Here is a 21,922-nt window from a genome sequence, read left to right on the forward strand (position 1 = left end):
GCTAATGGAACCTTTCTTTTTCTTACGTATATTTTACCATCTTTACTCTGACTTACGTAATAGAAAGGATGTTGTATTCCTCTTGCGTCATTTAATATAATAGACTCTCGCTCTGATTTTGACAAGCTCATTTTACATCGGTTAAAGTTTTAATTTTGTTTTTTATCTGCAGTCAAATGACTCAGACAAGCCCTACGGACAAGACCCAAGGGTCATAGATGTTGAAGCATTGAAGAAAGAAATTCGCGAGCAAATTTTATCCGAACTGAAGGAACAAAAACAAGAACAAAAGCCAGAGAGACCAAAGAGAAAACTTAGTGAAAAACAACTTGCTGCATTAGCTGCTGGAAGACAAAAGAACCCACTACTGGCGAAAAAGCTAGAGAAGAAGCAAAGCAAAGGAAGAACAAAAGCTAAAGAAGCTGAAGCAAAGAAAGAGTAAATGGTTTATTTTTATCCGAATTAAATGTATAGACAAATACCTTTATCTGTTGCGTTCAGTAGTGAAAACCCTGACGTCAAAATAAAGGGGAACAGAGTAACGTTTAAGTTTCCAACAGACTGGATTGTGAACATAAATGAAGAGAAGTACATTGGCATAACATCTATGTATATAACACGTGCTTTAGAAAGTTGACTTTATACTTCAAGTCGAGATAGAAAATGACGAACAGTCTTTAAGCGCCCAAAACATTCACATATACAAATACTTTAAAGACGATACAACATTGTTGCAATGTATGATTTCATTTAATGAGATGTTCGAGAAAAAGTTCAACATTGAAGTACAAACTTTACAGCCTTTACGTGAGTTTCTTGCACAACTGAAAGAAGAAGGTAGTCAGCCACAACTTATAGACTTTCATTATGAATTTAATGAAAATGAAGATGGAACTCATGACTGTCAATTCATTGTATTCTCACCATTCAATGAAGTCGCTAAAAAGAAAAAATCCATTACGTATAAGATTTCAAATCTCTGAACCAATGAGACTTCAAGAATGTTTTCAATTATGATGCAATGCTTCCGAGGAAAAATGAATTTTCAAAGATTGTAACACCTGGCATTTGGGATAGAAAGCAAGCTATATTATATTCAAACTTAAGTAAGGGAGTTGAAAATGAGTTCATTGGTCATACAAGAACTTCACCACTTCCTAACCCTAAATACTATAAATTAACTGGCTTCAATCGTGAGTTTTGGATAGACATGTTCTCCACTCATGACCATAACTGCCCAGTGTTCTTACCTCCAGACCATAAGGACTGTCTCTACATTGAAGCACAACTCTTAAACTCTACCATGCTGTATTGTAAAATCTACGCTAGTTTTATTTTTATCACGAATGACCTCATTTCTGACAAAAATAAATGACCTCATTCATGACCTCATTCATGACCTCATTGCTGACAAAAATAAATGACCTCAGAACTTCAACTTACGAATAAAGCTTGTTTTAGTCGTTATTGAGAAGTTAAACTTTTCAGCAAAGCAAGGACTAGAAGACTTACATAAGTCGAATGCAATCTCTTGACCGTCATAAAGTGCTTTATATAACTTCATAACACTGAACTCAGAGTCTTTGTCAAATTTTCCTTGCGGAACCATTAAACCTTTATCTTCATCATAGAAACACTGAACAGAGTCAGGAAACATTTCATTAGCGGTTAAAGCAATAACATCTTGCTTCACGCCTTTCATTCTGCAGTGAAATGCAACTTCATTTAAATCATTCGTGAGTAAGTCTATGTAAGTCTTCTTTCCACAAAATATTGACTTGTATGCTAAACTTTGTTTTCCAGGTGTTATTTCTGCGAAGTCACTATGAAACTGACCAAGGTTTTTACCAATGAGAACTCTTCCATAACGTTTCTCAAACTCTTCAGCTAAACGAGGGATATCTTCATTGTAGAGATGCATACTGTCGGTATCGCTATAAAAGATGTCCATTCCTAAGTCCTCAGCAGTACAGAATACTTCACACATTATTCTCTTCGACATTGATAGAATGTTAACACCAAGTGGACAGAAGTTAAAGTGTCTGCAAATGCTTTTCGTTAGCTTGAAAATAGTTTTATCTGAACCATCCAAACCTTCGAACTTCACTATATGGTTGTAGTTTCTGATGGCATATCTTATAGCATCTTTGTCATTTACTATGGTTATTTTTGACTCAATAGGAGATAAAATGGTTTTGCCATAAATGCTGTTCAGAATGAGCTTTATATTTTCTTGCAAAGGATTTCCTTCTTTCTTATACTTTAACCTTAACTCAAACAACTTCTTTACTTCATCTCTTATTCTAATATCTCTGTTTCCATCGTAATAGTATCCTTGCAACACTTCACATTTGACACCTTGATATTTTATGAGGTCTTGTAATGTTATATGGTCAACATACATTAAACAGCAAGTGTTTGAACTTCTGGGAACGTTAAGTTCTGGATTTAGTTCAGGGTCACAAACTATTAAAGGAAAGTGTCTATGTATTCCAATCTCTGTTATCTTAATGAGAACAAAGAAGCCAGACATAAACTTTTCACCAATGGGTTCCTTTTGGTCGTCATCGAATAAATGTCTCATGAGATACTCTGTGCTTAACATTTCTTTCTTCATAACCTTTGGAATTCCTTCTAAAGTATAAAGTCTTGCTATAGCGGATGGATATAATGAAACAGCGTCGAAGTCAGCAATGAGTTTCTTTTCGCTCTTTTGTTTCATGTTATCTGACAACATACATCTTCCACCTTGAATGCATCTCGAAATAAATTCTCTTGGTTTATTTGAGAGGTCATATAAATTTCCATTCGGGAAGTACACTCTGTTCTCAAATAATTTGTTAGCAATTGAACAAATACTAACGTAGTCATAAACGTTTAAATCAAACTCTTTCAATAAGTCATTGCGGAACTTACAAAACCTTCTCTTAAAATTCTTACATCTTGTTTGCAGTAAAACGTGCTATATTTTTCTAAGTCGAAGTGGTTTTCATCTATTCTGCAACCTTTGATGGAATCTATGTTCTTCATGAACGTTTCAATATCTTTTACAAACTTACACGCTTCAGAAATGACACCAGTTCTGTTGTCATTTGCTAACAAAGTACTGCTGTAGTAGTTATATGGAAATACTTCTTTCGGTCCTGTTTGTAAGTTAAACATAGCAGGAAATAGTTTAAGCTTCTTATTTATAACACTGTAAGAGTCTTTTATAATAATTGCCCTTCCTTTATATAAGCCAGTTATTTGCATTGTTCGTGAACCTTTAATGATGGGAGTTCCTTTCACTTCTGTCATGTGTCTTAAGATGAAGTTTATATCATAACTGAGGTTATGGAAATATATTAAACTCTTGTCAGGAAGTCGTTCCAAAAATTCTGTTGCACAGTTCTGACCCCAAATGCTTTCACTCACTGAACCATCTTCACTGTCATAACAGATGTTAAAAGCTTTATGAAAGCCGTCTGTGCTACACTCAAAGTCAGCAAAGAAAACGTGCTCAGGAATGAACTTACATTTAGCTTTATTTACTTCTTTTGACTCTGCTTTCTTCTTCAGTTGTACACAATACTTTGGAGCATATGTCAAATCTTTAAATGGTGCAAGGTTCTGTTTATATAAGTCAGTCGTATATGTGAAAAGTTCTCCATAAGAAATAGGTTCGAAATATTTGCACTCCCACAATGTTTTCATAACATCCCATAGCGGTGTTGTTCTATCCATGCGAACAATTATTTACCTCTTCATTGTATAATCTTCATCTGTTTTCTCAATGTTCATTCCACCACACTCCTTCAAGATTTCTATATAGTTGCGAATGAAATATGTTGTCATTGGAATCTTTCATTTAGCATGTAGTGGTCTTCAACAAGAAGTAAGTCAATAGTTCGAACAGTTTCATTCTTTTGGTATGTATCTCTTTATTTCATTATGTCTTGAGTCATTGAAATAACCAATGGTAACATTAAATGCTATACTGTTGCGTCAGAAATTTCTTGTACTTTACTTTGAGGAAAGTCTCTAACACGAATGACTTCTCTCATGTGGTCAATAGTTTCTTCATCTACTCCAGCTGAATGCAAGCATAAACGAAACAATTGTCTTCTGTCATAAGTGCTGCAGTTCTTTTGTTCAGTTCATTGAAGATTTGGTAGCGTTCAAGATTTATAGGTAATGTGCAAAGATACTTCCAGAACTGACCGCTTCTCTTCTTATAAAACTTCTTTTCACCATTATCTTTCCAAAAGCTTTCTATAAGTGCTGGGTTTCCTGTTTGCTTAAGAGCTTCCAAAATGGCTTTCTGGTCATTTGTCAGTGTGCTTTCATCTCTATATGGTCGCTTCTGTGGCTTTCCTTTCTTTACATCTGACATTGTTAAGCCTTCATATTCTGTTAAATCATACATCTTTATTTCAGTAAGATTCTTTATGTTTGTCAAGAAGAAGTCATAGTGCATTTCAACAATACCTGCAGCATTTGCTTCTATCTCTGATATAAAGTTCTCCTTCAAGAGCTGATGTAGTAATGTTCCAATATTATTGAGGTTTAACGTAGAACATTCATACTTTCCACCAAGTTTATAACATACCATCCATCTTTGTTGGAGTTTATTTTAATCTTCTCTAAGAGTCTCATGAAAACCTTACCGAAATGTTTGTGTAAGTAGTCTCTGTTTGGTTCATCTAAAGATTCGATGTTAAAGTCAATGAGTCTATTGCCTGACTTCACATTTCTCTTCCTATTCTCTTCATCTTTCTTTAACCATCTCTCACCTTCTTTTGGTTTGTCGTCAATGGAACGAATGACATCGTTAGCTTTGCGAACTTGTTCTATAGCACTTTTAAACATCTCTCTTCTCTGTTGTTTCAGTGTGTCGTCTCTTCTTCTTGTTTCACCAACGTTTGCATTTGTTATGTCAAACATTTCTCTTCTTACTTCATGAGGTATTGAACGTCTATGATATAAGTCAATAGCAATGTCATTTAAAGGAAATGCTCTTGCATGGACTTCGTCCTCGCCGCGTTGCGGCTTTATGAACTCATGAATTCTATCATAACTTATTGCACCATTATAGTCATTGAGGATGGCAGCGAGTGCTTTTTTGTTTGTTGCGTAATGCTTTGCAACATCTATATTAGCTTCTGTTAGAAGTTGTTTTATTTCCGAGTGTTCTAACTTAGACAACTTCCGATACATCTTTAGTAGGAAATAAAAAAATATTTTTTGAAAAAATTAGATTAGATTTTTTTTAAGTTATTTTTCAAAATAATTTAATATTTTTATTTTAATGAAACACATGCAAGATTGCAAGTTCTTTTCATACAATGCTCTCGCTACTGCCATCAAGAATGAGTTCAATGGTGCTTCAAACGTTAATGTTATCTTTAACAAGAAGTTTGTGAAAGAATCTAAGTTTGGTCAGTATGTCAGACCATTAGCTATTGTCATTGACCGCAAGCGTTATACTTCACAAGAGTTAGCAGTAGTTTTGAAACAAAAGAGTTTCTTCGTCAATGTCAAAGATACTCATTATACTGTTATAAAGAACTCTAACATTGACTTCTTCAGTATTGCTTTAAATCTTTCCGAACAGAAAGAATATAAGAAGGGTGAAACAAATGTGAAATATTATCCTTCATCTCTGAAGACAATAACGAACAAAGATGTTATACAGAAATTCTTACCAAAGGTTGAAGAAGCTTCTATTGACATTGACGAAGGAAGTGAAATGGTTGAAGAAATAGACCCTGAAGCTATTTAAGCAAAAATATATTTTTGGTTAGTCTTCATATCGATATTTTACAACAATTCCCCAATGTATAAACTTTTCATACGCTTTTTCATAAGCTTTATATACCTTCAGAAATTTTGCATAATCTTTAGAAGCATTTAGATATTGTTTAAATGCTTTGTATGTCTTCAGAAATTTTGCATAATCTTTACATGTTGTTCGTTCTCTTCTTCTGTCATGAGTTCCGAATATTCTAAATTCATGTTCTTTCATATGAGATAAAATTTTATAAAAAAATAAAATTAGCTTAGATTTTTTTATTCTTCCTCTTTGAAGTTGTCGAAATATTCTGTTATCTTTTCCTTCAGTAGCGGTAAGTCTTCTTTGAATGTAAGTATTGTGCAACCTTTGATGTCATAGTGTGTTTGAGGAAGAGTATTTTTGACAATTTCCTTTATTTGCTCATTCGGTGTCATTGAAATCGGTAAGTTTTCACGATAGAACCAGTTTCTGTCAGATTTGTATCTTAGCAAGGTCGTAAAAGCTTTTGTTGTTTCTTCTGACTAAATGCAACATAACCATATCTCTATCTTCTTCTTTCTCCAACTCTTCAGCGTAAATCATATACTTATAACTCTTTTCCTTTCCTTTTGGTACTGAACGTGGTATTCTTTTCTGTATGCTTTTGTCTTTGGATTCAATGACTTCATCTTTTGCTTGAAGTTTCTTTTCCATCTCTCCACGTTCTGCTTTATATAGTTCATCTAACATCATGAAAATATAACAAGCATAACGAGGTGAAGCCCACATTGCTACAGCATTTACAAGAAGTCTATGAACATAATAACCTTTCAAACCAGGTGCCAAATTCTTGCGATTTTCGTACGGAATCTCTTCCCTCGGTTTTCCGAGGGAAGCAATCATATGAGGAAATTCTTCTAAAAGTTCTTTTGCCTGTTGGTTTTCAAACCAATGATATGCTTGCTTTGTAGAAAGAAGAGCATTCATTATACTTTGCATTTGGTACATGTCATCTTTGACTGAACGAATGAGTCTCAATTGTTTGTTATACTGTATGTATTCGTATTCTTCATTTATGGCTTCATGAACGATAGCAGTTGTTGTGTTCTCTGTTGTTGACATATCTGTCTTTACATACAAAATAAAAAAAATAAATAAAAATAAAATTAGCGTTATTTTTTCTATCTTTCACAAAAGACCAAAAATAAACGCTTTACATGTATTTTTCAGCAACTTCGTCAAATAATTTTATAGCTTTATCTATCTCATCTACTTCAAACGTTTCTTTACCTTTTATGGGAGCACCATACATTTTCTCAAACTTTTCGAGTAGTTCTGTTTCTGCGGCTCTCATATCATTAACGAACACAACCTTGACTCTATTGACTGTAGAGTCATATCTTTGAGTTATATTATATGTCCTTCCTATCTTATATCTTTTTGTGTTGAAGTCCTTCGGTTTCTGAACGATGTAAAGTAAGCCTTCACTGCAACGTTCCGTATCGAATGAACCATAAGTTATGAAGTTATATCCAACAACTGGGTCAATCCATAACAAAACTATTGGTATAAGACTTTGGTCGATGAGATATGCTGTAGTTCCATAGAATCTTACTGATATCATAAGCTCAGGATTTCTTGTCAAAATTTTCTGAGTTGAAGCATTTCTAACCCAGTCGTGTGTTTTCTTTCCAGATGGAAATATAATGTCTGACAAAGAATATTTGTTGTATTTCTTTGAGTATCTTACGTTTAAATCACCTATTCTAACCAATTTGGTGTCATTGTCTATCTTTCTAACTGTTTCAAACTCAATGTTTGACATATATGTCTTTACATACAAAATAAAAAAATAAATAAAAATAAAACTAACTTTATTTTTTCTGTCTTAAGGAAATTCATGAAATTTGGTCATTTTTCAGCAAAAATAATGTTTAGGTGAAGTGGTGAGATCTCACCTGTTTTCTCACCTGTTTTTTCACATAACTATTTACAAGCGTTTTACATGAATTGTACGATGTATATTTGAAATCCTAAACAGTTTTGTAGCTTCTATTTCTTCTTTTAGTACATCGAATGTTTTAACTATGCCGAAGGTTTCTTTATATTTCTTCATGACGTCAGATAGAAGGAAATCTTCTGCTGTTGGATAGTTTTTGTTCAGAAATGCTAACATGTCCATTTTATTTTCTGCTGGTTTTTCTGCTTCTTTCCTTAAGTCTGCATAGTCGTTTCTCATACGTTCTATCTCTTTGACGGAGTAGTTATATCTCCTCATTGCTGCTTTACATTTAGAACATTGCGGGTTCATTTTTGCGTTATATTCTGAAACCTTACCTGCTAAAACAACTAAAGCGTCAATTGCTCTCTTCATCTCAAACATAGCGGGTCTTATTTGTTTGTTCCATACTTTACCTCTTCTATCTTCATCTCTTATCTGCCATACACATTCAGCAACTAACGAAACAAAGTTGTCGTAGGTCTTAAATTCTTCAGATTTATATATGTCAGAAACATTCTTATATACCATGTCGCAATCTTTGTCCATAACCTTATGGTTGCAATGAAATCCTAGAAACTCATAGTTTACCTTTCGTATGAACTTCTTTATTTCTACTGAGTCAGTTGCTTTGACTTCAATTTCGTCGAATTCAGGAATGGTTAGTTTTTGTTGCTGAATTTCAGGTAGTTTAGGCAAATGGTCAATAATGTCCTCCATTTCATAAAGATACTGTTCATTTGTTTCATCTTTCGCACTACAGTCTAAATTACATGTTAAAAGTTCTTGCTTTATCTTCTGGATTTCTGTTTCAAAAGTATATGAAGAAGGAATGAAGCTTTTCATCTCTACTAACATAGATGTTGGATTCATGACTAAAGAGTTTGGTGCTGTAGTTGTTTGTATTGCTGTTGTGCCGATTGTTGACATTTTTATTTTTTTATACAAAATAAAAAAAATAAAAAAAATAAAACTAACTTTATTTTTTATTTCGGGAAAATTCATGAAAATTCAAGAGGTGAAAAAAGAGGTGAAAAAACAGGTGAGATCTCACCTCTTCACCTAAACATTATTTTTGGGTCCTTTACACTCATTACGAAGAAGTCTTGACAAAACATTTACGTTCATGTTTGACAAAACATTTACGAAGAAGTTTTGACAAAACATTTACGATGAAATCATGACAAAACATGTACGTTCATTACGAAGAAGTTTTGACAAAACATTTACGATGAAATCATGACAAATCATTTACGATGAAGTCTTGACAAAACATTTACGAAGAAGTCATGAAAATTCAAGAGGTGAAAAAAGAGGTGAAAAAACAGGTGAGATCTCACCTCTTCACCTAAATTATATTTTTGCTGAATTCAGCAACAAAATGAACGAGGTCAGGATGTATGTAAATACATTTGAATTCATTCATAACACCCTTAGTAAGCTCATAAAATGCTTGTTTTGAGGTCGAGCCACTTTTGGCTCCACCGTATTCTTTCAACCAAAACTCAAGAATTTCCTGCATGAATTTTGTATAAAAAGCAACCGTCGGAATTCAGACTGTTGCTATATTCTTCACAAAACATTTACGCTCATTACGATGAAGAAGTCATGACAAAACATATACGATGAAGTCATGACAAAACATATACGAAGAAGTCTTGACAAAACATTTACGATGAAATCATGACAAAACATTTACCCGACATTCTCGTCAAATACAAAAAAAATGACACTTTTTCATTAGATAACTGTTATTTTTTGACGAAGTGAAGATTGACACTTCGTCAAAAAAATCCCTGAAATCATGTCTTTACATACAAAAAAAATACAAAAAATGACACTTTTTCATTAGATAACTGTTATTTTTTGACGAAGTGAAGATTGACACTTCGTCAAAAAAATCCCTGAAATCATGTCTTTACATACAAAAAATACAAAATAAATAAAATAAAACTAACTTTATTTTTTATTTCGGGAAAATTCATGAAAATTCAAGAGGGTAGAAATGAGGGTAGAAATGAGGTTAGATCTAACCATCTACCCTAAACATTATTTTTGGTCATGGACTTCGTCCTCGCCGCTTCGGTCTGAAAGACCTCAGGACTCAAAGAGTCCGTTTGCGTCTTTATGTTAAAATAAATGGTACCATTAATGATATCATGACTGTTCTCGTTCATGTCTGATTTACATCCAACGAAAAAGTTTAGAAGAATTTTCTTATTCTTTCTGGCATATTTTTGTCTTTCCAGTACTCCCGCTCTAATGGTCCCAGATGTGTTGGCTTTGACTCTCTCAAGTTCTTAGATGGTATAACATCTTCAACGCCTCCTTCATATCTTACTTTATAAGTGTCATCGTTTGGAGATATAAAAATTGCTCACATTTGCTCACATTTTGGCACTTTTTTTGTACGTTTGTCAAAAAATTGTGAGGAAGATCTCACAAAAATAGTCAAAATGTGAGCAAATTTTGAGAAGTGCTCACATTTTGACATACGATTATTTTCATACGTTTTTTTGATGAATTCTAATAAAACTTCATTACCACTTTCAGAACGAAGCGTAACTTTTCAGCACGTAACGCTCTATCATGTGTAGTGACATATTATTCAAAAAAACTCAGATTGCTTATCTTATAATAACAATTTCATTAGAAAAAATGCACGATTTCACGCTAAAACTTTGAAGCAATTCTTAAATTCGGATAAAAAATCGATATGTATTACACTTTAAACTTCAAAAAATGGTTCAAAATTTAGACTTAGTTTATCTTAACAATATAGCAGATTTTAAGCCGAACAAGTAGGAGTAATAGAAATAGCTCTTGAAAATAATTACAATTAGTAATATGTAAGTCAAAGTTCGAGTATTCTAATAAATAAACGTTCCGGATTTTCTTTACTACAAGAATCAATACTTAATATATAGAAGCAACAGTAAAAACTTATTAGAGATTCAAAAAGAAAGTTGACTAAAGAGAATCTTTTTATATAAGTAATTTTATTTTTTTGAAATACGAGATCGAATAAACATGTATTTTATTTTATTACTATAATAATACGTTTTTACATAGTAAGAAAGTTTAGAGACTGAAATGAAATTAAAAATTGAGAAAAAAATAAAGCTTTTCTATAAAAATTCATATTAATATATAGTATAATGATATTACAATTTATTGATCAAATAAAAAGAATATTTGTTGAATAATTTCTGTTCAAATTAAAAGTTCTTCAACTTACGGTAAATCTATCTGCCTTAAAAAGTATTACGATATTATGCAAAGTCAATTTTCTCCAAAAAAATATTTGAAGATGATACTTTAAGTATACCAAAAATACAAGAATTTTGAGAGAACTCAATGAATTTTTGTGAAGGTGGAGTTAAATTGAGAAGATTTTTGGTCAGAGAAAAACAAAAATTACTATCTGATAAAATGGTATTAAAATGAAAAAAGTTTAAACAAAGGAAATGAAGAATTTATATTATATTAGAATTTAAAGAGTAAATATAAAAGATTGAAAGAAAGAATAATAATAGGATTCTTGAATGCAACATTTGGAATGATGTTTCCAGTTGTAGATGTGTTAAGCAAAGAGAGATAATGATAGTTTCTTGAGTTTTGAGTTAAGCTTGTTGTAGATGAGAGAGAAATTTTGACGAGACTGAGGAACTTCATTTGGAATGATGTTTCCAGTTGTAGATGTGTTAAGCAAAGAGAGATAATGATAGTTTCTTGAGTTTTTGCAATTAACCATCCTCAATGACTATTGTTTTAATATAATTTTTAAATTTTTTAAAACTGACATTTTAGTTGTATATTTTTTCTAACAAAGGTACATTCACTAGGCGATAACAGTAAAATGGGATGAAAATATGATAAATAGCATCCCTATATAGTGCCAAACAATATTTATACGGGCCAAAAAAATTGGCTAGAGATTTGGCGAGTTATAAAACTTAGAAAATTGAGAGGGATTTTTATTTTTGAATTTTTTTTGGAAAGTTAAAATTGCGATTAAAAATCGATTTCCAGGAGAACTAAGCATCTCATCATATATTTAAATCGATAAAAATATTAAATAATAGTTGAATAGTATAACAACGTGAAATTATGGCTGAATCTACAGAAAAAATGAACATATTTGACATTTTTGAAAATTCATACGTTAGATGGTGACAGACTCATAAACTATACTTTAGCTAAGATTGATATATGGTTTCAACAACACATGGTTAAAATTGTAAAAATATTTTAGATTTCAAAAAGATATATATGGTAATATAATGGAACAAAGTCAACAAATAGCATGTTAAATATGTTATAATTAACTTTTTATTAGATCCAATAGTAGATATCGAATGGTTTCCAGCTTTATGGTTAAATATTTTCTTTTCGAGCTTCTCTTTAACTGTTGTATTAAGGTTGTAAATTTTTGATGCTAGAAACTATGGAATCTTCTTTGCTGCTGCATTTTTCTTGAGAGTTCTTGCAATTTCGAATAGATCTGCGCATTGTATGAAATTGAGGCTTTAAAATATCTTGAAAACAGAATAGGACTGCTTTTCCAAAGGAATGCTTACTTGTAAATCAGAGAGTTTCAAAATTGAGAGCAAGATTATCATCATAACTTTCGATTTTGCTGCGAAAAAGGAAGACAAGTAATTAACAAATCATTTACTGTTGTTCATCAAAAGAAGAAAACTTTGATAACAACTAATGATGATAAAATCAAGCTATCTTTTAATATTTTAAATTGATAAGACATTCAAAATATTTGAATGGTTTAAAATATTTTCTTTTAATTTCTATAAGATATTATCATGATTATATAATAAAATTTAAATTTTTATTCAAAAAGGCAATATTTCAAACTTTTAATTTCAAAAATCTTAATTCTGCAATAAGTGTATTTAATTGTAGCAAATTTAATGATCCTTCGTCATGCTTAGCAATTTGGAACTCATAAATTAATGATTTCTTCAAGTAAAATTCTGCATTATTTCAAAAGTCAATAATTCTCTAGTAACTTTTCTTCAAACCCTAACCATTATATTATATGTATAATGGAGAATAATTGCAAAGAAAGATAGCCGAATTTACTGGGTAGTTCTTGTGATGCGAAATAATTGCAAATTAACACATAGTTTTAACAGCATCAATCTCTTTTTGCTCTCATTTAAATGCATTCGCACACTTTAATTTTGAAATATAAGAGTTTTGGAAATTATCAAATTTATCTGCTCAAATACTATAGATCTTCATAAGTGTTAATAGAATCACCAGCCTTACATATAGTGTTTAATATAATGATGCACATCATACTGGGATTTATTCCTTATTCATCTAGTTATTATAAGATTTACAACCCCATGAAAATTTAAAATTTTGTCAAAAATAGTGAATGTACCTTTTTTCTAACACAACTATCAATAAATTGTAATATCATTATACTATATATTAATATGAATTTTTATAGAAAAGCTTTATTTTTTTCTCAATTTTTAATTTCATTTCAGTCTCTAAACTTTCTTACTATGTAAAAACGTATTATTATAGTAATAAAATAAAATACATGTTTATTCGATCTCGTATTTCAAAAAAATAAAATTACTTATATAAAAAGATTCTCTTTAGTCAACTTTCTTTTTGAATCTCTAATAAGTTTTTACTGTTGCTTCTATATATTAAGTATTGATTCTTGTAGTAAAGAAAATCCGGAACGTTTATTTATTAGAATACTCGAACTTTGACTTACATATTACTAATTGTAATTATTTTCAAGAGCTATTTCTATTACTCCTACTTGTTCGGCTTAAAATCTGCTATATTGTTAAGATAAACTAAGTCTAAATTTTGAACCATTTTTTGAAGTTTAAAGTGTAATACATATCGATTTTTTATCCGAATTTAAGAATTGCTTCAAAGTTTTAGCGTGAAATCGTGCATTTTTTCTAATGAAATTGTTATTATAAGATAAGCAATCTGAGTTTTTTTGAATAATATGTCACTACACATGATAGAGCGTTACGTGCTGAAAAGTTACGCTTCGTTCTGAAAGTGGTAATGAAGTTTTATTAGAATTCATCAAAAAAACGTATGAAAATAATCGTATGTCAAAATGTGAGCACTTCTCAAAATTTGCTCACATTTTGACTATTTTTGTGAGATCTTCCTCACAATTTTTTGACAAACGTACAAAAAAAGTGCCAAAATGTGAGCAAATGTGAGCAATTTTTATATCTCCATCGTTTGTGTTATAGCCAAGTATTTCAATAACCACTCCTCGCTTTGCTTCGTCAATGGTTTCAGCAAGTTTGCCATTACTACTTTCGACTAATTTCTGACGAGGATAAAGTGCAATAGAGTCGTCAGCAGCTTTTATAAGATATCCATTACCTTGCGTAGAGTCTACGATATAATAGTTTCTACTTAACCTTAAACGTTTCTTTGTCAACGGTTTGTCGTCAAGAACTACACGAACTTTTGTACCAGGAATGAGGGTAAATTGTGTTGAATTTCTGATATTTTGTGTTTGACTTCGTTTCTTTTGTATATACTTTTCTTCTTGTTGTTGTGTCATTGAATTTGGTGTATGTCCTGTTGTAGAATGTGTTGAGGAATTATATACTTCGAGAAAATGTTTCATTGTTTCTTCGGTAAAGTCTCGCTCTTGGTTTAAATCTCTGAGAGTCCTTATGAAGCGGTTTATGATGCCGAGTATGTTATGGTTATGGTCTTCAGTAGTGTAGTGAGTTATGTTATGCTTAATGAGAAAATCTGTGATTTCGTTGCTGAGGTATGCACTGTCTTGGTCTGATGTTAAAGTACTTGGGCTATGTTCTGCTACAAACTTTTGTAAAACTCTTAACACTTCACGAGTTCCTTTATTTTTCATTGGATATGCATATGCTTTACGAGTGTTAACATTTATGAAGATGAGGAATGGTTTATGTCCTCCTTTTCTGCTTTGAATGAGAGTGTCAAATTGGTATGCGTCAGGAGTGTTGGAGTAAATTGGTAAAAAGTAGTCGTAAGGGTTTATTTTTGTTTGATGTACAACATTTTTGTCAAAGAACTTTTTCACTTCAGCTCTGTTAGTAAATCCCCGACTCTTTGCAGCTTCATTGAACTTCTTAAATGACCTCCATGGATGTTGTTCGAATACTTCTTTCAAGCTCATTTATGTAAAGTTAAAGATTTTAACCAACTCGTATCCAAGCGTGTATTGTTATATAAGGAGGCATATAATCTTTTCCATTACCTGCTGGGTCTGTAATACCAGCTACAACATGTGTATGATTTCCTGCGGTTCCACAGAAAATACCTGTGCTTGAATCTACTGGGTCAGTTGAAATATCATATCTATCCATTCCCTGTCTATCCGAACCTGCCGCAAGATTTCTATAACCTCTTTTTGTTATTGAATGTGAATGGTTTCCTTCCACAGATGTTCTTCCACTGAACCTATGCATATGTGAAGGAAGGTTTTCAATACCTATTTTCTTTGAACCTCCCATCTTCATTGACTGCGTATTAGTGTAGAATGGAAAACTGTCAACTATTTCATACCATCTACCACCAAATAAAGTGTTTGGATTTATTGGATTCATAGACGTATAAACAGCTCCTATAGGATATATTAAATCATATATGCTCATAACTCTATAAACATATTCTAAAGAACTTATGTCATTAAATACCATTTGGAATGTATCTCCCGGATGAAATGTTGCATTTGTTCCACTTTTATAATGTAATGTTAGTTCAATAGAATTATCCAAGAAAAATTCAAAAGTATCTGGTTGAAGACCTCTAACAAATTCAAATGGAGTTGCTGGTTCACCATTTATAATTTCTGTTGTAAATGCCATTGTATCCGGTTTCGAAAATTTCTTTGTTAGTTCTGCATCCACATAAGTTTTGTCTGCTTTCTTATCTAACATTGCGGGTAGTTCATGTGCTTCAAAGTTTCTGGCATGACTTTCAATATTCCTGCAACTCTTATCTAAATTGTTTAGTGTATCTTTTACGCTTGTACTTGGATTCTCTAAAGGTGCACTTGAACCAAGGTCAAAGTTCAATATTACATCGTCTGCTCTAACAGTAGTGAAGGATTTATGTGTATGTTTAATATCCGCTTTACTATTTAATGTAGCTTGAAGTTCATTTATATCGGAGATATTGTGTTTATGAGATTTCAAAACTTTGTTCATTGCTTCGAGTTCATCTTTGTCAGCTTTACTTTTAATAGCATCTTCAAACGTTATTTTTGACTTAACTCTCAAAGTAAATCTTGGTTCAACTAGTACACCGTTAACATTGAAAGTAGAGGCATAAATTTCACCGGTATAACCAAATGCTTCTGGTGCTTTAGCTACATCATACTGTACAGTACAGCTTATGTCATAACCTTTAGCACGAATGTATTTATATCTTCTTTCATTAACATTTTTTGTCTTCGCTTCATCACTTCGTGTTAAATATCCATGATAGTCCGTTATAATCTGTTCATCTGAACTTATATAATGAACATGGTTCTTGTCCGCTTTACTATTTAATGTAGCTTGAAGTTCATTTATATCGGAGATATTGTGTTTATGAGATTTCAAAACTTTGTTCATTGCGTCAAGTTCATTTTTGTCCGCTTTACTATTTAATGTAGCTTGAAGTTCATTTATATCGGAGATATTGTGTTTATGTTCTTTATCTGCTTTTTCGGCTAATTTCTCTTCTATCTCATTTATTTCAAGTTCATGCCTACCACCACCTCCCGAAGAAGTATTTTTCTTCAGCTCTTGAAGAACGTCCACTTCGCCATCTTTGGTGTCAATAATGAGACTTTGTGTTAAAACCTTTCCTGTCTTAATGGATGTTTGTAAAACTTCTTCTTCACCGTGTTCGGGGTCATGGTCGTCATCATATCTTGTGAAATCAGAGATGTTGTCATACATTAAGCATATCTGTCTCAAAAGTTCTGCTATTTGAAACTGGAACGAAAGATATACAGAACTTTCATCATCTCCTAAAGTCAAGTCTGCTTTCTTAAGTATTTCTTGAATGTATGCAATGAGAACAGAGTACCTTGGAAAATATTCGAACAATATTTCATTAGCTGTTGGTTTTGGTGGTTCTTTTGGAGTTTCTGTTGTTTCAGTTCCTTCTGTAGGTTCTGTTGGAGTTTCTGCATCTCTTGACTTCAATGCTCTTGCTCTCAAAGACCTAAATGTTAGAGCACCGGGTTTTACAAAGGACTTTATAAATGCTTTAATAGTTCCTGGTAAGTTATTGTTAGCATTAAGTAAGTTCCTTATGCTTCCATCATGTACGTCCATAGCACTATGTAAAAAATCTATACTTTTCTTGTAGTCAGCAATAGACTGACTGTGATTTTTTAAAGATTTGTCAATACCTTTAAGCCAATCTTCATGCATGTCTGATACTGAGCCAAGAATATCATTTGCTTCCTTTAGTGTATTTTGTGCTTGTCGTAAAGTATCCAATCCCGTACGTGCATTGTTTGCTATACGTCTTACAGTATCTATTTGACTCCTTGTTTCTTGCATCCAACCAGATAAAGTTTTAATAGTATCCGAACCATTTGAAATGAAGTTCAAAGCATTTTTAACGTCATTTAAAACTTCTTCACCAAGTACCGCCCATATCTTTCCGATTTGGTATTGAAGAACTCCATATGAAGCAGCTGTTAAACCAGTATTTATAAGGTTCCATATCCATGATTTAGCAGTTTTTCCATCCTTTCCATCTACACCATCCAAACCGTTCTCGCCTTGAGGTCCTTGTATTCCTTGTATTCCTTGTATTCCTTGTATTCCTTGTGGTCCTTGAGGTCCTTGAGGTCCGGTGTCACCCTTCTCTCCTTTCAGTTCATCTTTATGTTCGTTATAATATTCTAATGTCATAAGGTGTACATCATTACTGCTACCAGCAACGCCAAGAATTTGTTTCTCATTCATGACTAAATTCTTTAAGCATTTAATGTTGTCGTCAAATCGAAAGCTCTTTAACAATTCAATGAGAACATTTAATACTTTCACTAATGAGGCATCTACTGTTGAATTTATATATTGCACCGTTCCATCATTTATGATGGGAACCTTGCTTGTTGTAATGAATGGGTCATAAGTGTTAAAAGTATCGAAATCAATGACTTTTTTAGTTTTTCCATCGTCAATGACTAAATCATTGCCTTCAATGGTTAAAGTTGAGTTTTCGTTTACTAGTTCATGTGCTCTTCTTGCTTCATTTGTTTCATACGCATATGCAGCAATAGTCATATTTTAATGAGAATAAAATGTTGTTCTATTTGCAAAGTACAGACCCAAACGAATACGGGACAGTAAAGCTACAAACAAACTTAGGTCTTCAGAATGAAGCGCTTGCATTCAGAATGGTTGACTTCAATACTATCGCAACTTTTGTCATAACAGATGAAACAGATTTCATAGAGATTGAAATAGATGACAAAAGAAGTTTTATAACATTTCCTAACAGAGCAGAGTATAGAATAGATAAAATTGCTGGAGTGTTAAATGCTCTCATAAATGAAGAAACTATTGACAACATAGATGTCGAACTCTCTTCTGAGGGAACATTGAAGTTCAGTAGCAAGAAAGAGTTCAAGATAACACGAATGAGTCATAGAGTTCAACTTCTTTTAGGAGCATACCATATGACATTTCCTTTGAAAAGTGTTGACAAAACGATTGAGATGAAATCTGTTCCATACGTATGTTATGGCAATTGTTTATACATTGAGTCTAAAATAGCTAATGTCACAGGTATTTCAGGAGTTAATAGTAAAGGTTCAGTAGAATATAAATCCTTCTGTTATGCAGTCAATTCAATGTTCATTCCAAATGTTCCTGTCATAGCAACTCATTTAGGTAAATGGGTTCGCATTAGTCCTCATAATTTGAAAGACATGCAATTCAGACTTGTTGACTTTCAAGGAGAGCCTGTAGAACTGAAGGCACCAGTGCGAATGACTGTTGAAGTTGACTTTTTAGAAAATATTAAATGCAACAGCTTACAAGAGAACTCAGAGCTAAAAATATAAAGTATGAATGTTATGTATTAGGTCATGAACTTTGGTTGTTGCTGTTTGATGAAACAAATGAGTTAGTTATGTCAGTCAAGAGAACAGAAAAATATTGTGTTAGTGAAAACTGCACCAAGTCAATAAGATTAGGTTTGCATTATGAAGATGAGTTCGATACTGTTGAAGAAGTTTTGGATAGATATTACAAATTGCTTTAATTTACTAAAACATATTTCAAGCAAAGTTTATATTCTGTTGAAAGTTTTGTATACTCGTTCGAATATTTATACTTAAACTCAACTCCTGTAGTTCCTGGTGTTTCAATGATGCGGATGTTACCTATTTTCATGAATATTGGCGTTTGACCACAGCATTCGATTTCAGGGTCGAGATAGTCAATGACACATTGCTTTCCTGTTATTCGTGAGATAACATTTTCTAAATCCTCCTTTGTTAGAATTATTTGGTTCTTACTTATAAGATTTACCAAAAGCTTCTTATCGTCTTTGAGTAAGATAGTTTGGTATAACTGAAGAAGGTAATGGTCTACGTTATCTGAAGGATTTGTTTGAACATTTGTGTAAGGGTTGTCGTTGGCTTCTCTTGAAAGAATTTGGTCCAGTGGTGGATACTCTAACTTAACATCTGATGTAGCGTTAGCGTTTGAAGTTGTGTTTAAATTCACGGATTTCAGCTCTGGTTCTGGTTCTTTCAAACACTCTGAACTATAGTTCTTTATGACAATATTGTTTGTCGTTCGTGAGTCAACATTTGATGTTGGTTCAATTGGAACATTTACGGCACCAGCTAAGATGGATTTGCTTCTCATTTCATATAGAATAAAAACCTTTTATATGTATGAAATGAACAATATACTCGACAAGGGTTTGAATGTAAAGCTAACGAATGAAAATATTGTTGAATTCACTGAGACAGGTGCTGTGTATAAAGATGTAGAACTACTGAACAAAAGAGCTAAGGGAAGAAGCAGGAACATGAACAAAGGGTGGAAGCCTATAAAAATTTATGTCAATGATGGCTCAGGAGGTTCAAACATAAAGTATGCAGAAAGTTATAGAGTTTATGCTCTCAAAGGTGAAAAGCCTTCATTTAAGAACAGCTATTCTAACGCATATCCTCAAAAGCTAACGGATGGGAAGTGGATGATATGAATGACAGCAAAAATATTAACAGAAATGGCGACAGAGATGCATGGAATTTGTTTACCATCAGTCAATTGAAGCATAAGATTTAAAACAATGTTGGTCGTTCCCATGGAATATTTTTGACTTTAATGGTATTAGTCATGATATGAATCTCAAGGTATGAACGAGGAGAGATGAGAGACTTATATGCTTCCCAAATTTCTTCAAAAGGTAATGTTATACCTGACTGTTTCCAAATGAGTTCAATATCATAGCGTGAGAAACCTTGAAAGATAACGAAGTCAGTTATGAGACGTTTTATGTTTAAAGCAAGGAAACGCCATGTTTGCATAAGTATTGCTACAGTTAAATGGTAATGTCTGACTTTAGTTATGATGTTAGCTAATGGTGAGTCAGGCTTTGACACTAAACCTTTTCCGGCGAAGTCGTCACAAACGAGCAGAGTGTTTGAAGGATACTTTTTGAAGGGGTATTTTGAAAGTTTTGATAGAATGTAGTTTGTCAGTCGTTTCATATCGTAAACTCCTGAGTATTGACGTAAGTGGTGTTTGTCAATAATTCTTTCCATCTCTTCTGAAGTCTTTTGCATTCCTGACTGTATAAATTCAACAATGGCATAATATTTCCTCTTACGTCGAATGTAACGTTGAAGAAATTCAATGAGTTCACTGTCTGAAACTTTAACGACAGAGGCTTGAACTTTTGACATAAATGTTTTCGCTGTTGAATCCATAGAGTCTGAAGTTGCTGATATAATGATTTGGTCATAGTAAGAGTCGTTTCCTAAACGCTCTGTTATGAGTATATGACGAATGAGGTTAAATGTCTTACCTGAACCCATCTTTCCACAATAGAAATAAACACCATTTGAACAGAACTCATAGTCCTTACTGAAAGGAAGAATAAGAGAAGAGTTAAGTTTGTCTGTAGTTTCATTCATGTCTTCATCTACGTCATGTATTAAATGCTTCATTTTATCTCCATTAAAAATGCAAGTCAGAAATATTCAGAACATAGCACCGAGTCTAACTGACAAGAGTATAAAGATATACTATGAACACGTTATGATGAAACCAACCAAAATTCAAGAAAGTCAGTATACTTATGAATATCCAAGGCACTGGGTAGAGTATGTAGGAGGTGAGAAAGCTATTGAAATCAGACAAGTTCGAAGTATTCCAGCAGGAAGAACAATATTATTGAAGAACTTTAATGTTTTGAGGTATAATGATGAAACAAAGAAGCAAGATAGTTTCCCTGTTGCTGTGTATGTGAACCTAGACACAGGAGATGACATGAAAGTTTTTAACACAAAGCTTCAAACGGTAGTGAGAGAACAACTGACTGCGGAAGGGCATCCATTACCTTCAGAAGTTACCATAGCATATAATTTTGAAACAAACTCAATAGATTTTAAAGTCATCTCTGCAAAGAAGTCAGGTTTTACATTTAATGAAGCAGATGTATATTCGAATGAAAACTTCAAAGCTATTGCATGGTTAGATAATGACGATTGCTTTAAGAAAATATTTAAATACAGTGACTCAACGATGTCAATAGATGACCTTCGTGGAATGTTACCATCGACGTTTACAGTTGAAGGCTCAGCAGGATTGCTTACAAGATTGTCAATTGGTGGTATTTGGTCTCGTGAGAACATTGTTATAAAATCCAGTATAAGTGAATTTGCTGAAGAATCTATATTATGTCTTTCAAACTATATGTATTCGCCGCCGAAGCATTATAGTATAACAAACTTTGTCAGTAAGTTTAACATAAGACTTGTCGAACCTTCTTCAATGAAAGATGTTGTGCTACCTAAAGATGGAAAGGATGGACTCATTATTGAGATGATTTTAATTGCATATTAAATGAGCTTGTTCTTGAAGGTCATTCATGATGAAATAACTGTTGTAGAAGATGTTAGCAATTGTTCAGACATTTTG

General features: G+C 32.5%; 8 protein-coding genes and 4 pseudogenes across 12 annotated transcripts, besides 2 other annotated features; 3 read left to right on the plus strand and 9 right to left on the minus strand.

The window, feature by feature from the left end:
- Positions 1-21,922: part of a mobile genetic element that runs on past both edges of the window.
- On the minus strand, positions 1,427-1,702 carry TVAGG3_0490340 (organellar and viral DNA polymerase type B; the record flags this gene model as incomplete). Its single annotated transcript, XM_001279640.2, has 1 exon — positions 1,427-1,702. The coding sequence occupies one exon, from the start codon at positions 1,700-1,702 to the stop codon at positions 1,427-1,429; it is 276 nt and encodes a 91-aa protein (XP_001279641.2).
- Positions 2,806-3,400, minus strand: TVAGG3_0490350 (annotated as a pseudogene). Its single transcript has one exon. A coding segment is annotated over exon 1 (595 nt).
- TVAGG3_0490360 lies at positions 4,335-5,196 on the minus strand (annotated as a pseudogene). Its single transcript has one exon. A coding segment is annotated over exon 1 (862 nt).
- TVAGG3_0490370 (uncharacterized protein) lies at positions 5,288-5,761 on the plus strand (the record flags this gene model as incomplete). The annotated part of the gene is made up of 1 exon (XM_051236164.1): positions 5,288-5,761. The coding sequence occupies one exon, from the start codon at positions 5,288-5,290 to the stop codon at positions 5,759-5,761; it is 474 nt and encodes a 157-aa protein (XP_051093988.1).
- TVAGG3_0490380 (organellar and viral DNA polymerase type B) lies at positions 7,743-8,282 on the minus strand (the record flags this gene model as incomplete). Its single annotated transcript, XM_051236165.1, has 1 exon — positions 7,743-8,282. The coding sequence occupies one exon, from the start codon at positions 8,280-8,282 to the stop codon at positions 7,743-7,745; it is 540 nt and encodes a 179-aa protein (XP_051093989.1).
- Positions 10,113-13,994: a mobile genetic element.
- Positions 14,750-14,849, minus strand: TVAGG3_0490410 (annotated as a pseudogene). The gene has a single exon. A coding segment is annotated over exon 1 (100 nt).
- On the minus strand, positions 14,951-15,361 carry TVAGG3_0490420 (ATP binding; the record flags this gene model as incomplete). Its single annotated transcript, XM_051236166.1, has 1 exon — positions 14,951-15,361. The coding sequence occupies one exon, from the start codon at positions 15,359-15,361 to the stop codon at positions 14,951-14,953; it is 411 nt and encodes a 136-aa protein (XP_051093990.1).
- Positions 16,767-17,725, minus strand: TVAGG3_0490430 (organellar and viral DNA polymerase type B; the record flags this gene model as incomplete). The annotated part of the gene is made up of 1 exon (XM_051236167.1): positions 16,767-17,725. A coding segment is annotated over one exon (959 nt), but the record flags the coding sequence as incomplete, so codon positions are not given.
- Positions 19,025-19,639, minus strand: TVAGG3_0490440 (uncharacterized protein; the record flags this gene model as incomplete). Its single annotated transcript, XM_051236168.1, has 1 exon — positions 19,025-19,639. One exon carries the CDS (start codon positions 19,637-19,639, stop codon positions 19,025-19,027), a length of 615 nt encoding a protein of 204 aa, XP_051093992.1.
- Positions 19,665-20,062, plus strand: TVAGG3_0490450 (annotated as a pseudogene). The gene has a single exon. A coding segment is annotated over exon 1 (398 nt).
- TVAGG3_0490460 (protein of unknown function, DUF4106 family) lies at positions 20,062-20,916 on the minus strand (the record flags this gene model as incomplete). The annotated part of the gene is made up of 1 exon (XM_051236169.1): positions 20,062-20,916. One exon carries the CDS (start codon positions 20,914-20,916, stop codon positions 20,062-20,064), a length of 855 nt encoding a protein of 284 aa, XP_051093993.1.
- Positions 20,966-21,847, plus strand: TVAGG3_0490470 (uncharacterized protein; the record flags this gene model as incomplete). The annotated part of the gene is made up of 1 exon (XM_001317982.2): positions 20,966-21,847. The coding sequence occupies one exon, from the start codon at positions 20,966-20,968 to the stop codon at positions 21,845-21,847; it is 882 nt and encodes a 293-aa protein (XP_001318017.1).

This window comes from Trichomonas vaginalis, chromosome II (assembly GCF_026262505.1).
Source record: "Trichomonas vaginalis G3 chromosome II, whole genome shotgun sequence".
NCBI classification, from domain to species: domain Eukaryota; phylum Parabasalia; order Trichomonadida; family Trichomonadidae; genus Trichomonas; species Trichomonas vaginalis.